The sequence below is a fragment of the Aulonocara sp. 'chitande type north' Nkhata Bay genome, linkage group LG2 (assembly GCF_057382095.1).
Source record: "Aulonocara sp. 'chitande type north' Nkhata Bay isolate Kocher_YH1m ecotype deep benthic linkage group LG2, A_spYH_male_GT1.1, whole genome shotgun sequence".
NCBI lineage: Eukaryota > Metazoa > Chordata > Actinopteri > Cichliformes > Cichlidae > Aulonocara > Aulonocara sp. 'chitande type north' Nkhata Bay.
In genome coordinates this window covers 26,617,729-26,634,174 of record NC_141345.1, presented here as the reverse complement: position 1 = coordinate 26,634,174, position 16,446 = coordinate 26,617,729, and the positions used below count along the sequence as shown (strand labels likewise).

At 44.8% G+C, this 16,446-nt stretch overlaps 1 protein-coding gene across 4 annotated transcripts; it reads left to right on the top strand.

Annotated features, from left to right (window-relative positions):
* The first annotated feature begins 6,741 nt into the window (after positions 1-6,741).
* fgf18a (fibroblast growth factor 18a) lies at positions 6,742-16,058 on the top strand. 4 transcript variants are annotated; one of them, XM_086313774.1, is made up of 5 exons: positions 6,742-8,347; positions 11,638-11,677; positions 11,769-11,946; positions 13,671-13,777; positions 13,922-16,058. In XM_086313774.1, exons 1-5 carry the CDS (start codon positions 8,316-8,318, stop codon positions 14,192-14,194), a joined length of 630 nt encoding a protein of 209 aa, XP_086169900.1. In that variant the 5' UTR covers positions 6,742-8,315; the 3' UTR covers positions 14,195-16,058. The 4 variants fall into 4 exon arrangements, with proteins under 4 accessions (XP_086169900.1, XP_086169907.1, XP_086169891.1 ...); XM_086313781.1 differs by having other exon boundaries at positions 11,766-11,946; positions 13,925-16,058; XM_086313765.1 differs by having other exon boundaries at positions 11,766-11,946.
* Positions 16,059-16,446: the final 388 nt, after the last annotated feature.

Genomic DNA, 16,446 nt, shown 5'->3' with positions numbered 1-16,446 from the left:
AATTAAAGATGACATAATGGCGGGGGCCCGGATGGGGTCCAAACTGGGGGCCGACTGAGAATGAGGGTGGGGGCAGATTGTGGCAACCAAGTGTAGCTGGGCCATGCTGGGCTGGGCTGGGCTGAGCCTGGGCAGCAGGGGGCTACCCTGCAGGCTACTCCATATGGATTGTGTTAGCCTAGCGAATGCTAATGAAATGCAGGCTGACGTCAGGCAGACACCCACCCATTGTTTTGCTGCTTAATTTGTTATAATATTTGTCTTACAAATGATGATTTTTTTCCAGGACAAAGGCAGAATAAGACAATAATGAAAAGAAGGTGTGCAAAGGGTATTAGAGTAAGAGCTTAAAGGGGGCTTTAGCATTCACATTACAGTTTGGGAAAAGCTTGGGGTCTTAGCATAAGTGCTAACACAAGAAGGGCTAGGGCCTTAGCTGTCTAAGTGGGAGGTATAGTGACCGGAGGACTAGTATGGGTGGGTGCACTGGAAAGGGTGGGACTGCTGTAAGACTATGTGTTAATTGCATATGGAAGTTTTTAGCATAAACAAACATTTCTGCATTACTCACAACAATTAGTTTCTGGAATGCATCATTCATGCCTGCTTCAGCAGCTCCCTGCCTGTTTTATGCATCCTCATTTACACTCCTACCTTAAGTGTTCTTTTTTATAATTTGCACTCTCCTCCTCTCCTTTCTTGCCCATTCACTCTCTTTCCAACATACAGAGAAGTATTCCTAAAACAGACTCAATGGAGGAAGTTTAAGAATGTTTGTTTTTTTTTATCACTATTATTAATATTATTCCAAAAGCAGTTCTGCTGTAATTGCCCGCCACCTGGGCATCTGGAAGAAGTCACAGATAGCCAGAGTGAAGGCAATGCAGACAGGGAGGAAGGAACTGTGGATGGAAAGAATGAAAGAAATGACAAAACAAAGATGAACAAATGGAGACTGCGGAAAGACCAGAAAAGGAGAGAGATTAATGGTAAAAGAGGGCAGATGATGGAAAGTGTGTGCTATGCCCCCTCGCTCTTTCTTTTTCTCTCCGACTCTGACATGTCAATTTGAAGGTGCTTTATTGGCATGAGTAATGATGGGAGGTGTTGCCAGGGTAATTACATAGCACATTAAAGGGTTTCATAAACATTACAGTTCCTCCTCTGCCCAGTGGCAAGGCTAAAGAGGCAGGGAAAGGGAAAAAACAGAATGGGAGAAACGGACCCACTGAGCAGGAGCTGAAGCAGAACAAAGGAGAGCAGAGCAGAGGAGAAGGGAAGAGTAAAGGGCACTTACTGAAAACAAGGGGGAGGAAGAGAAAAGGGAGGAGTGTGGAAGACATGAACAGAAAAAGATGACAGGAGTGAAGGTTACCATGCTCATGGATTCCATCACTGAGCATCTGAACATGAAACGGGAAGAAAAAAAACAGCCACGCCACATCAGCGTCCAACACAAACCACAGCTGCAATTCACATCACAGTGAATGGGAAGCAGGAGAACTCTCTTACACACATTTCAGCCATGGAACGTACAACTTTATGCATACCCCTGTTGACACAGTCTTTTCATATAACCAGTAACCATTCACACTATAGCCACAAACCCCACGTGCTCAGCTGTGCACAGGCTGTCACTGAGGGTCATGGCACACTCCCTCAACCAAACACACACAACCACAAGGACCATAATTAAACAAACATCCACCCAGTCGCAGAGCATTGCATATTTATGTAAAACATCATTGGTCAAAAGCAATTAACTTGTACATCCTCGCAGAGCACACAAAACAGCCTCAGCTGTGTCACAGAGTGCAATGCCACTCCTGTCGTACATCTCTACATCTCGCTGTTTGATTTTTAGTAGTTTATCTTGTAGTTTTGTAGCATATATTGCTATTTTGGACATCAATGTCAGTTTAAATGTTCAGCTGTTCCTTGTTGTTGATGAAATTCATTTCAGCCTCCAGTTTAATTCTATTGGGATGGTCGAACGTTTTTGAATAGTTTTGAGTTTCTGTCATGAGTTCCTTATGTTATTGATATATGATCCAGGTGCATAAAGATGGTGCCTTCCAAGTTTGATGTCTTTATGTATTTGTTTTGTTTTGTTTTGGTTTTTTATGCTTTTTTTTCACATACCACTTCATCAGTGCAAAATATCCAAACTTCAACAAGTGGTCTTGCCAGATGGCACAGAGGCAAAGATGAGACAGTCCCGCTGCTGGATTTGATATGTTTCTGGATATACTGTAGAGGCAGCGTTATGCTCTTTGTTAATCAAGGTACAGATGTTTTGTATTATTATGTACTTTGTCAGACCTCACTCAGAATAATGACAATAAACCACTAAATAACTTACATAATTAAAATTGTACTGCTGACCAGAATACAGGTGTTGTCTGAGAAACTCGACTACCTGAGCACAATTCACTCTGTAGGACTAGGACTTGGCCTAACACTGACAAGATAGATTGCGTGAATAATTACCCTGACATGAGTCCAAAGCAGCATCAAACCCTCCAACTTGAAAGTGTCAAAGTAAAGTTATTCCAGTGCCTCAGCTGGGCTATGTATAGAGACAACAGCTGCAATGGATTCCGAGATGGAGCAGAGTAAACGTTCATATTCACTGGATTAATCTTCCTAAGCAAGAGAAGGGAGCAGGCTGTGCACCACCAACATCGCTGCTAATAAAAACAATATTTTGCTCTTCTCTTCATCTCAGCCATGGCTCGCTATTGCTCTCCACTAATTAATTCCTGCTCTTGCTTAGTTGCAGCTGTCGATTCTCTCATCTTGCAGATGCAGACAAGTGGCGAACAGGTTCTCATTTCAAAGCCAGGCACACTGTACACATTCCTTGACTTTGCATGGGCCCCCTGTCATCAAAGGGCCTTTATTAAGTGTCTCATACATTTACACATTGGGGAACAGTTTAAACTTGGCCCATGATTAACAGAGTAGGGATATCTATACCAGAAACCAATGTTAGGCTGACATCTCAACATCTGATGTGAAGTTTAGGGTCCATGTCTGCAGGTATTAATCAAAGCCACAAGTCTTCTTCTCCCTTTGGAGGTCCCACATACACACAGACCTGATCCCTCTTCACATGCTAACATATACAGCCCATATCTTATAGACAAAGTTAATTGGACACAATCCACTGCACTTGACACATCTGAAATTTCCAAGTCTGCACAGTATGTCATCAGAATGATGGATTGCATTTATACTGTTCAAAGTTTTCAAAATGTCTAGCGCTTTGGAATAAACAGCAGGGGGACGATATTGCATGCCTGCCAACTTGTCTTTGCCTATATCTAAACCAAACTATTTGACTCCCTCTCCACACCTCCACACACGTATGCACAACTGCAATAATGAGTCAACAACTGGCCTGCGGCTCAGAACCCTCTGAGCTCTGCATTAGGTTGTACTCCAGTCACCCATAACATTGAATCCTGCATGATGACCTTGGGGTCAGGGCAGAATGCCCTCATATAATGAGAGTGCTGTTTGGGGATTTGTTGGACTGTGATAGAGAAAGGGCGAGCGCACGCAATGCACCCTGGGTCTTTGTCTGGGTGCTGACGGTATTGACGAGCGCTGATCGATGTTAATTGCTTGACAGAATGACCATATTGACCAGGCTCCCTGGAAGAAGCCTGCAGGCCCAGTCAAAGAGAAAGAGAAAAATACGAAGAGAGAGCTGGGCCCAGACCTACAGCAGCTACAGGGCCCCAGACTCACACCAACACAAACACACACGGGTCTCATTCACTTTAATGAGTCATGAGAGGAGCACAAAGGCATAACGTCCATCAATGCCAAGTCTATTCAACACAACAGAGGGTATATGCAAAAAATATCTGGTGTCCTGGTGAGTGCTGCTTTGGTTCTGTTTATGCACATGGGAGCGCAGGCACATGTACATGTATGAATAATGTGTGTGACAAAACTGGGCTGCAAAGTAAGATGGTTTTGGGGCTATTGGGAAATGGGAAGGGTACATCCATGTATCTGAGGATGTTTGTGCATACAAGTTTGTGTGTCTTAGTTAAGGATCAATAAGCAGGAGCTGCAGAGGCAAAGACATGGGCAATCAATATGCTGGCTGCAAACAGAGGGAGGGACAGAGCGAGCAGATAAAAAAAAAAAAAACAGCCAGAGAGATTAAAGACAGATAGGACAGGCAGAAAATGAATGGGCAAAGAAAGGTGACAGAAGGAGAGAAGAGCAAAGAAAAGGTCTGGTTGGCTTCATGTGACGTTTTCTTGAACTTTGTTATTTTAAAGGTTGTCAATGTAGTTTGGGTTTTTTTTCAGCAGCATGCAGAGGTAACATACATGGATGTAACTGCTTATTGTGAAGACTGGCCTTATTTTTTTTATATTTTTAAAGTGCCTAACATACAGGAAGTTCCTAACAATATCAACATAGATTTAAGCCTATTGCGTGAAACACAATGTAAATAAAAGTGAAATTAAGACGATGCAAAGTTCTGGGGGACACCAAAGTGCTGATTTTGAGTAATGACTAAAATTGTCCTTTTATGTCAACATTTCTGATGTCAGAAGAGAGGGACAGGTCCAAAGTTTGGGAACATACAGACATACAGAGCTCCATTTCCCTTGGTCCCTGGCGTGAAAGGAAAACATGAAATCGTCCCAGTGAAAAGTATCAAACCTGAAAAACCTGGGGAACATACCCCAGATTTTCCTTCTACTGCCTTTTAGTTGTCTTTTGTTTTTCTCTTTGCACCCAGTTAGTACTGATGACCTAAGATACATTATTGCTCGTTTCCAATAGATCATTTGTGTAGCATAAATTTCATTTCACAATGAGAGCCTTTGGAAAAATCTGTTACTACAAAATACAAATCTCCTTCTACTGTTAAGCCAAAAGGCCTACTACGCTTAGGCTTTTTTTATACTGTAAATGAATAGATCTGAGCTACTCTGCCTGTTTTTTCTTACTTCAAGATGTGCTATAGTTCCTGCTCTGAACCCTTCCATCTGGGCTTAAGAGTACCAGACAGGCCCATACCTCATCACCAAAATGTGGTTCAAATCCCTCTTCACAACATTTACACTCGTGTCCCTTGCAGCATTGTGGTGAGTGGTGAAAAAGAGCCCAGACACAGGTGCAAAGACAGAGAGAGCCAGTAGTAGGAAAGAAGGCCAGAGGCTTGTCTATGGAGCATGACTGGAAAGGCATTCAACCACAGTCAACCCCTACCCAGCCCAGCTCAACTCTGTCCAGTTGCAGAAGTCTCTGCATGTGTGTGTGATTTGAAAGTAGCCTACAATGTAGAAAAGAATAAGCCTGCACTTGGAGCCAAGATAAGTGTCCCTGATGTATAAAGCCAACACCCACCAACCTCTGTTACACACACACAGATACAGACACACACAAGGATAAATTTACTCTGTCTCTCTATTATTTCCCTATATGTGTGTGTGTGTGTGTGTGTGTGTGTGTGTGTGTGTGTGTGTGTGTGTGTGTGTGTGTGTGTGTGTGTGTGTGTGTGAAAGGTATGGCAGGAGTGTTGTGTTGGCTTGGCTGACCGTCTGCGGTTGTGCGGCGGTGAGAGGGAGTTTTGGGAGCGCAGAGCGGGCGTTGCTGCCGAAATCCCTGAGAAATGTTCGTTTTGGATCCGTGTCCGTGCTTACATACCGCCCTCCCGACTGTCTCTCATTCTCCGTTTCATTTTTCCTTCTTAAGGTTTAACTTAAAAGTTATGAAATTGAGAGTCAATATACATCACTTAAAAGTGCGGCGACTCTGAAGGGTGTGTGAACGCGTGCGCGTGTTTGAGCGAGAATAATAGAGAGAGACAGAGAGACAGAGAGAGAGATATGGAGCTCTGCCCTCTCCACCTTACAACCTTTATCCAAAATCCGGGGCCACTGAGGCTACGGAGGTGATGTTATCTTTTGGAGAGATGACGGAGGGCAAGAAGTCTGCTTTGGTGATCAGAGATTTGTTCACCTGGCTAAGGCAGGTGTTTGTGTTGTGAGATTTCTTTTAAATGCACTTTTTTATTTTACATTCTCTTTGGCCAAAAATACTTTCACAAGCCCATTTGTTCTGAAAGGGACTTTTTTTTTTTTGAAAAGCGAATTACTCCCGGTACTATGACATCATTCTAATTGTTTCCAATGCATTTTAGATTAGATAGAACTTTATTAATCCCTCGGGTGGGTTCCTCTGGGAAATTCGATTTCCAAAAAAGCACAGCACCGACAGAAGTTACAGAGTTAACAGAAGTTACAGAGTTAAGCTTGATTTAGCTTGATTCAAGAATTGCCACAAACAAATATTAGCTGTAACTGGACAGACAAAGTACAGAGGAAAAGTGCCCGATTCGATAAAATCATTGAAACAAAACGGTTTGTATTGTAAACAACTGAAATTATCTCACCTCATTACCAGATGTTTTCACATGGAACGGAGCACTTGTTAAAATGGATATTTGTGTAGTGTAAGTTTTGGTCGGCAGGGCAGAGCGACCAACTAATCCCATTTTGATCCAATAAGTAAGTGTGTGTGTGTGTGTGTGTGTGTGTGTGTGTGTGTGTGTGTGTGTGTGTGTGTGTGTGTGTGTGTGTGTGTGTGTGAAGGAGAGCAAGAAAGAGAGAGAGAGGCAGAGAGAGAGCGAGAGGGGTGGGAGGGAGGGAGGATTGATCCGCGTCTGTTAAAATCTTGTTCTGGTTTTTCTTGGAGTGAGGTCTGTGCCTGCCGACGCGCCTCTCCTGTGCAGCCCCCTTCAAGAAGAGCTTCTCTTTTTTTTAAGAAAAGAAACCTTGGAATTTTTTGAAAGGGAGAAGAATCTACATAATACCAGTGAAGTGGATAAAAGCGCACGGCTGGATTCTTTTTGCGTTCCCTCCTTCGTTTCCTCCTCTGGTGCCTGAATGAAACAGGGAAACAGAAACAGATATATGGGAAAGAGGAGGTGTGCAGGTTTTGCACTGGGAGTCGATCTGTCAGTGAGATTTTGCGTAAACATGTTTCCTGCTAGCTCGCGTTAACTTTTAGTCCTTCTCAAACTGGTGAACTCGACTCCGTTCCTCTTCCACCGCGGAGTTGTTTTTTCTCGGAACGAAGAGACTTTGGTGTTTCCCCCCCTTCAGAGAAACTGCTTAAACTTTCTGCGTTTGAAAAAAATAAATAAATAAAAAGATCGGATTGCATTTTCCCCCTTCAAACATTTTGGAGGTGATGTCATCGTGCTGTGTTTTGGCAGGTATTGTGTCGAGAGGGCGCAGGGAGGACTACTGCAGCCAGGCGGTAACCAGCGGCTGAGGAAAGCGGGGAAGTCCGGAAAATCAGGTGCAAAGTGCGGCTGTCATTTCCTCGCCGTGTCGCGGGTGGCTGAGTCCGCCACCCAGTCACAGCTGTTCCCATCATCTCCAGCCACCCCTCCCTTCCTCATCTTTCTTTCCCCTTTATTTCCCCCTCCGATTCTCATTCAGCACTCTCCATATACCCCTCTGAGCTGGACCGCTCCGGGACCTTATCACCCACTTTGTCATACGCTGTTGGTCGGTGTCACCTGAGCCACAGACCAGTTGAGTCAGCGTGGGGACGCAGACATGACCGTGCCCGCCTTGCATTACCCTGGGCCCGCAGAGCAACCTTCTCCAGGTCGCAGTTTCGTCCACCAGCACGCCCAGGTACCCCACCTCCAACAGCAACTGACCCTGCTCTACTGGGACTAAACCTGCCTCCTGCTCCCGTCTGCGGCGTGGCAAACAACCCGTCTCATCCCAGCAACCACATAACTCATTTTGGTGTCCGGGAGCCTGCTGTTACGCTTAAACGTTACGCATTGGATTACACAAAAGATTACGCACGCGCCGCATCTGTTCACTCGGCCAAGCATCACTCTGAGGGTCAACAGGGTCGACTGGAATTGGCGATCTTTAAGGCGTGAGCGCGCTTTCACCTGTTCCTCTCCTTGTCGGGTACGCGCAGCGAGCGTTTAAAATTCTAACTCTTTGCTCCTCCGCCCATCCGTTCCTTCCCCGGTCTGGACAGCTGTTAGAGGTTGCCCGGCGGTCACAGTGGCACAGTTCACCCAGCTTCAGACCCCAACTTGCCCGTGCCCGCACATTTACTTACGCCGGGGCAACCGGGGCACAACGCCGCCGATGCCAACAGGAGTGTCCGCTCACTCTTTGACTCTGCACAACGTCCACCGGTTTCAAAACACAGAGGGGGACTCTGAGCCACTCTGTCGGACTGGCTCAAACCGAGCGAGGAGACTGTCTCTGGGACAAGTTCCATAGTGGAGGGGGGAAGCAATGTGGTCCCTTCTTTCCACGCTGACCGTCTTGTAAGTCACTTCTATCACTTTATCATCAAATATTATTGCTTCACTCCTCAGGTTCTATTGTGTTTCAGTTGTTTAAACTAGTTTCTGGGTAGGCGAGAAGACGATGGAGAGAAAGGTTGCAGAATCTAGCGATTACATCACTCCTAATCAGTCCCCATAGAAAACATGCCATAGAGCCCTGTTTTGATTGGCTGACAGTTCAGGGTCACTGGGTCAGAGTCAGGGCCGTAACTCATAAAACCTGCCATAAACATCTCCATCACCATCTGCATTTACTTCAGGGATGGCCAGGCTGGCTTAGAAAAGACCATTTCTCATCTCCAAGAAAATGTTTTTTCCTATTGAAAATATTTCAGAAGTCAAATAACACAAGCTTTATCTAGTGTGATAGGAAAATGATAAAGTGCCAAGAGCAAATCTAAGGGAGGAGGATATGGGCTCAAGGGGCTCGAGTTTGCCCATTGGAGGTGTGTCTTGTTAAAAGCCAGGGGTTTATTTTTCTTTCTTTGTGTCGGCGGTGTTCTCCCAGATGGCAGTCATCTCCAGATACTTCTCATTCCTCACACAACCTGGACAGGGTGTGTGCTCCTGCTGCTGCTGGTGTCTTCCTGACTTTCCTTCTCTTTGTGTGTCTCCCTCACCCTCTCTCCACCTACCCATCTAACTGCATACATCTGTCTTGCTTTCTTCCCTATAATGCTTTTTCCATAGATACTTGCTCAGTTAAAAAAAAAAGAAAAAAGAAAAAAGTATGAATTAATAACTGATGAATGATGACGCCCCTGGCAGTGTCTGAAGATGAGCAGACTCACTGTTTAGTCTGCTGGTTTTAGTTTAGGTCTCCCTGAGCCAATCATCTCTCCACTCATCTCTGCCTCACCTATCATTTTTACAACAGCTCCATTTATTCATCTACATACTGTTTAACCAACTTCATCATAATTCTTCAGCCAGTGAGAAAAACCAAGGGCCTTTAGCCACAACAACCTGTTACTGCTCTTCTGCTAAAGCCACAGAACAATGTCTAGGCCCTCTGGTTTTCTCACAAATGTTGCGCTGTAAGCCCTGTTACTGCCAATACCACTCACACACCCACTCGCTGAACCAGTATTCTTAAGGCCTGCCGCAGAACATCTGAAACTCTTTGCACTGTGCTGAAGCCCACTGCTCCAGCGTTGGCCTACCACGTTAACCACTGCTACACACAGCTGAAACCGCTGCTCTGTGCTAAGTCCCACCAGGTCGACCACTCTCACTCCACACCGGTGCCCAGTCCTCGATACTGAGGCCTGCTCGTCTAACCACAGACTCCATATGGTAGATCTGCTGGGACGCACATTTATGATGTCAGATCATTGCTTGCTTTGGCCACTGGCCAAGGTGTACCGGGCTTTCCCTCTCTCCATACCTCCTTCTGTCTTTACTCTCCCCAACTTTTACTCTCTCCTATTCTCATCCCTCCCCCACTCCTGGCTGATCCTGTCTCCCTCTTTCCTCTCTGCTTCTTTTTCTCTCTGTGGCTGGCATAATATGGAGTGTCTGTGGTTTTTGTGGGAGCGGGAGAATCCAGTGCTGAGGCACTTTTCCTACAGTGTCCTCGGCAGCAGTGCAGCCGTGGTGTTTTAACAGCTGAGAGTCCTCACAATGCACAGGCGCTCAGGTTTTTTCGCCTGCGCAGGCAAAATGTGAGGGCCAATGCTCTACTGCATTTCCCAGGATGTCTGCATCTATTAGAACGATTCAGAAGCCAACGCAAGGCAACGCTGAGAAAGAAGGAAAAGAGAAAGAAAACAAAAGGGTTGTGATGACGTTTTGTTTATACATGTGTGTGTGACAGGAGGCAGTAGCGTGTTACCATGGGCATGAACCGAACACCTCTTCTCTTTCCTGTTATTTATCTTTTTCTCTACTTCTCACATCAGTCTACACTGTGGTTAAACGTGTCTCTCAATTTTGAGATGCATAACCTTGTGTTGTGTTGGGTTTTTTTTCCAGCGTGTCTCCTCCACCTCACATCTGCGCATTTGCCTGTTCTTTCTGATTTTATCTCCCACCTCTTTTATTCTCTGTCAGCCTTCTTTGACTTTGTCTCTCTTTCTCTTTTCTCAGTTCACCTTCCTCCCTTCCTCCCTTCCTCTGTCGTTGTACACTTCTCTCATCTCCTTGCTCTCTTCCTCTCTCAGCAGATTGTATTCCTTTTGCTTTAGCCCAGCTGTCAGCTGCCTGCTTCTCCTGTACACACACATGCACACATCTGCACATCTGTGTGCATGCCCATGACAGTGTGGAGGAGTCGCCTCGCTAACTCTAAACATAAAGGAAGATAGGAGGCAGGCATGGATAGGAATAGGTAGAGTTCGCAGAGAAACCATGAAGTTTGAAGAGAGATAGGGAGGAGAGGAAAAGAGTGGAGCAGAAAGAGAGAAGAGGCACACAGAGAGATAGCATAAGATGAGGTGGGGAAAGACAAAATTCGTAGAATTGCTTTTCAGCCCACACACTGGGTTCTGAACTTCATCAAGTCTTCAGCCACTGATTTAGAACAGTTCAAGAACTGCCAAAGTAGGCTTTGCGCAACACAATCACTCCCTTACTGAGGCTGTAAATAACATTCAATATATCCAAGGTCAAGGTCCAGGCTTCAATTAAGCAATGTGATGAAGTGAGAAAAATTATAATTGTAACTGTAACTAAGTGTTTAAATCTAAACATTATTTAAATGTTTAGCTAGAGAGCGATAACAAATGTTTCAGTAGCTCTTGCTCTCGTCTATTCATTTCTAAATTTAACCACAGTCCACAGCTCTTAAAAGCCACATCACAGTAGAATGTACACCTGTAGTCCAACTCAGCTGTCTACATATGCAGAGCAGCCAAATATGCCAGCCCGCTCCCTTAGATGTCCGAACCAAAACATGTTCTAGCTGTCTTGGCATGTTTGCCATTTTTTGCTATGCTCCAATCAGGTCATTTGCAGGCCAGATTTTGGTGTAGCAAAAGTCATAGACGGGTCAGAAATTGGGTTCGGGCAGAAGGCTGGTAGCGTTACAATAAACACTGCTCTGGGTGTTGTCTGTCTGCTGATCCTTGGACATCTGCCTGTCTTTATGTCAAGTTGCTGTGCCAGCAGCACACCCAGAACTGTGAGTAATGACCCAATAAGGAAATGAGATGTTGAACAGAAAGAACGGCAGAGAAGAAAGAGATGGAAATGATGGTGTCATGCTTAACTCTTCCAGCATTCAGTGTTGCTTACATTCTTCTAAGCTCATCTGTTTTATATTATTTCAGATGTATCCAGATGTTGCTGGTGATGTGCAATCCATTACAGGTGAGAAACAGCAGGCATGACAAAGAGTGATTGTGCGGCATGAAGTTGTATATTGATCTTTACTCATGGGTGGGTGTGGGTGTTCCAGCAGGTACTTGGTATGGATGGAGTCAACTTCAGTGTGCATGTGGAGAACCAGACACAGGTGCGAGACACTATGAGTCGGCGACACCACAGAGTATACCAGCTCTACAGCCGAACCAGCGGCAAGCACGTCCAGGTGCTGGGACGCAAAATCAGTGCCCGGGGTGAAGATGGAGACAAATATGGTAATACACACACACAAACATGTGGGTACGGTGCAAAGTGGACAAGTTTAAATGTTATGTGTGTATGCACGCTGAGAAAGATGCTTACTCGCACCAAAGTGCACACTCACACTATCTAACAGCTGCAAGTACAAAGACTTAAAGGTTGACCAAGTGCATGCATGAATGGAGACAGAATGCAACTGTGCAGCCACACTCACAAAAGCACACACACATCTCCCCAGGCTTTGGCAGAGGGGCAGTGGAGCTTGTCTTGGGAGTACAAAGACCTCATCGACTGGCTGCTGACTCAATGATTCACTAGAGAGGAAAAGAAAGTTAGAGAGAGAGAGAATGAAAGAGAGAGAGAATGAAAGAGAGAGAGAATGAAAGAGAGAGAGAGAAGTTGGTGTGTGAAATAAAGTGTGAGTTAGATGGAGAAGCCTGCCAGGTAGAGTGACTGGCTGAGTGTTAGAAACTCATCTCCTTCATCGATCCCTCCATTGATTTTGCATCCTCACTGTTATCTCCTCTGGATTTAAAACAGCAGGAACCCCCCCCCCCCCCCCCCCACCACCCCCCTTCTCCCATCCATCCTCTAACACTGTCCCTGTCCATCCCCCACTTCCTCCTCTGTCTGTAATGATGGCTAACCCATTCTTAACCCCCCTGAATCAATGGGAAGAAGAAAGCCAAGCCATAAAAGTGGAGTTCACATTTCTGCATGTGGCTCAGCAGCACATCCTTTGCATTGATAAGGGTGCCAGGTCACAAACACACCACGTCAAGCTAGGAACTAGACTCCAGATGCAAGAGATAGGGAGGATTTCTTTTTTGGACAAATACTACCTGAAAGACAGCAAATCCACCTAAATCCGACCAACTGTGGCAACAAGGCATTAGACATGGGAACCAAGTGCAGAGAGCGAAGATATAAAGCAAGTGCACGAAAGTCTAAAACATTAAGTGAAAGAACAGAAGGGAGATGAGAAGAGAGTTGGGGGAAGAGAGGCGAAGGGGGCAAGAGGGAGGGAGGTATTGATTTCTCTTGACCCCTTTGTTGACTAAGGTCATGTAGGAACCATTTTAGGGATTTTATTTTTAAATAGGCACAAACGCTCTGTAAAGATGTGTAGTTAGTGAAGCGCTGTTGCCTGGAAGGATGAAGGATAAACACACATGCACCTGCACACACTCAGAGGCAGAAGCGTACATGCACACATCTTAAAACAACAATATCACAGACATTCAGTCTGAGTGTTTTCCCGCTCCTCTCTGCTCACGGTGCTCCATCTAGTCTTGGCTCTTATCTTTTTTACAAGGCCCATTTCTGGTCAGCGGCCTCACATCCATGTGTGTGACCAGGCTTATCTGACAACCATCTGTCCAACCAGAGACATTTACATCTGTCTGTGATTTATCAGTGTGTTTAATAGCAACTATGAATCCTACAACTGTGATTCAGTATGAATGCCTTATCTGCTTTAAAGGGCTGGTTTAGATTTAACAGCAGTCAGTAATCTACGGTGCTCAAGAAAAAGTCTGTCAGTGTCAGTTTGAATGTTGTTCTTGGCTAGGCCGATATGCAAAACTAAACAAGCCCTAAATTTAGGACGCCGTTAACTTTCTGTCTTGTTATTTGTGGGGTGAAAGTCTTTAAATCTTGACTATATACAAGTACATAATGTGTCCACACTACCTATGGCTCTAATGTCTGTATGTCCCTTTGTATGTCCCTTCACAAGCCCAGCTCGTAGTGGAGGCTGATACCTTTGGTAGCCAGGTGAGAATCCGTGGCAAAGAAACCAATTTCTACCTGTGCATGAACCGCCGTGGGAAGCTGGTAGGAAAGGTGAGACTTCTTCTTTTAGACACATGTTAATCCAGAATATCTTCTTACTTCTTTCTGACCAGCCTTTTTTTCTTTCTCTCTCCCTCTGTGTGTGTGTGTGTGTGTATGTGTGTGTGTATACCTGTGGTTTTTCTGCTCTCTCAGAAGGCCAGTAATCGAAGTGCAGACTGTGTCTTTGTGGAAAAGGTCCTAGAAAACCACTACACAGCTCTAATGTCAGCGCGCTACACGGGCTGGTATGTTGGCTTTACTAAAAAAGGGCGTCCTCGCCGTGGTCCGCAGACGCTTCCCAACCAGCAGGATGTACACTTCATGAAACGCTTCCCACCGGGAGAGCAGCCTGACCTCACCACTCCATTTCGCTTCACCACCGTCAGCAAGCGGGGCAAGAGGGTGCGCGCTACTGGGCCCCGCTAGTTGTGGCTAACTCTAGCACCCACTGTCTTGTCATCCAAAGCCTTGACCTGAGCCTGCCAATAGCTAACCCTTTCATTCCTTCTGTCACACATGACTGAACACTTCCCTTTGTTGGGAAAAACATTGACCAGAATATTAATGAATCATTCATGGGGTTTAGCTCTACACCTGATTTGCCACTACAGCCTCTCTAGTTAATAATCATTCCTCTCAGTTTAAGTTCCCCTTACTGGACCAACGAGACCAATAATTGGTCCAATGCTGGAAGCTCTTTGGACCTGGTGTGCTTCCCTTCATTTTCTAGATACACTGACAGTGAACCTGAAGGGCAGCCAGAGTCCCTGGGGTCTACAAAGGCCTTTAGTTCACAACCACAAAAACCACAAGGCCTTTGTGTCTCCTGTTCTGTACCAGCTAGACAATGTCAAGTATGGGATTACAACTGGACCATGCAAAACGGACAAGGGTGAGAAAGACTGACTGAACAAGAGAGTGGGTGCTTAGCCTGCAGATAAAGGGAAAGAACGATGGAGAAGACATGAAAATGGTGGAATGGACAAAAGGGATATAGTGATCTGCTCAGATCAAATGGACCAGTAATGGACTGTTGACATGTGTCGCACTTATTTGTCTCACTGCTAAATTAGTGCCATCCTGTGAGGCTATTGGATGAATGGCAGGGTGAATGAGGGAATGTTCGAATGAGTGGCTTACTGAATAATTGCATGTTTGCAAGAAGTCAATGAGAAAATGTATGTTAGAGTGTGTGTGTCAGAGTGAGCGAGTGCAACAACCATGAGTGAAGCTGGATCACGGGGGACTCTGGAAAGGGACCATGTAGTCCCTGCATAAACCTGTGACAACTCACCGCAGGGACTGAAGCTTTAGGAACTGGAATGTATAAGAATAAAAATACACACACAAAAAAAACAAACAAGCTGCACCAAAAACAGCCAGCAAAATCACAGCAAAACCAAACTAACAACCTGACCAAAGACAACTGGAAGACAACCTTCTTCATGAATCCTCCCCCCCAACAGGACATGACATCCTCAGCCTTTAGGCACAGAGGATGATGAGTGCCGGGGCCGAGCCCGCCGGGGAGGGTGCCTTTTCTTTTAGCATCGCTATGGAAACGACCCAGGGGATGATGCTCCTGTGCGATACCGTGGATACAGAGTGCTGCTACCAGGACATTCAGTGGAACAAACCAAAGTCTCATGCATAAACACAGGAGAAAAAAATATTAAAGGGAACAATTTATTGAAAGTTCTATATATATATTATATATATAAAAGAAGACAGAAACCCTAAATAAGCAATCTTACTATGATGGTTACTATAATTATTATGATAAAATTATTTCATTTATTTATTTCAGCTCTGTGTGCAGCAGTCTTTCTCGACTCAGTAAACCTTACAGAAACATTTTCTTTGTCTCCCGTCCTCATTCAACTTCTTCTTCACCTGCCCCGTTCTGTTTAAAGGGCCACTTTCACAGACACACCTCATCTGACCTTCTAGTGATTAATACGTTGTTCGAAAACCTATCACTTGGCAGCCTTTTTGTTTTAATTTAAAAATTAAATATCTAAGTAATTTATTTGGCCAAATATTAAAAGTTTTGTAAGTTCTAGCTACTGTAATACAATGGGTCGATAGCTTTCTGTGTTTTATATCATTTAGAACTTGTTTTTTCAGGTTCAGGCTCACCTCTACGTAGATTTGGTCTGCATTAAGGGTCCTCACATACAGATATTCTGAACAAGCAGACAAAAGATAAGCTAAATACAACACACTGAGAAAGATAAATTATAATAGAACTTATGCAGCATCATGTAGGATTGCAAAATTGTGACTTCTGAGTGGTAGCTGCTGGAATAAAGCTGTTTTTTGTTGTTCTACGCTTTGGCATTAGAAGCCTTTCTACAAGAGGAAGAGAAACTCACTATGCAAACTGGTTAAGTAACACCAGTACCTAGCTAACCGCTGTAACAGTCTAGGCCATATCTACAGATATCTGGGTTCAACTGTGGGTCACCAATCAGCCTCTGAGACAATTTAACAATTTGAGTAAGAGCTCTGTTCTTTACAGATGAATATTCACACACACACACACACACACACACACACACACACACACACACACACACACACACACACACACACACAAAATAACAGATTCATCACTGTTGGGTTTTCGGACTGATTGAAAAAACGAAATCTCAAGACATCACCTTTGATTGAAAAGC

Bases quoted from the DNA above. Each gene is read 5' to 3' on its own strand.
- fgf18a (XM_086313756.1), top strand. From the start codon at position 11,552: ATGGAAATGATGGTGTCATGCTTAACTCTTCCAGCATTCAGTGTTGCT. The intron at 11,678-11,765 runs GTGAGAAACAGC...TGGGTGTTCCAG, and splicing joins TGATGTGCAATCCATTACAG to CAGGTACTTGGTATGGATGG. The intron at 13,778-13,921 runs GTGAGACTTCTT...CTGCTCTCTCAG, and splicing joins GTGGGAAGCTGGTAGGAAAG to AAGGCCAGTAATCGAAGTGC.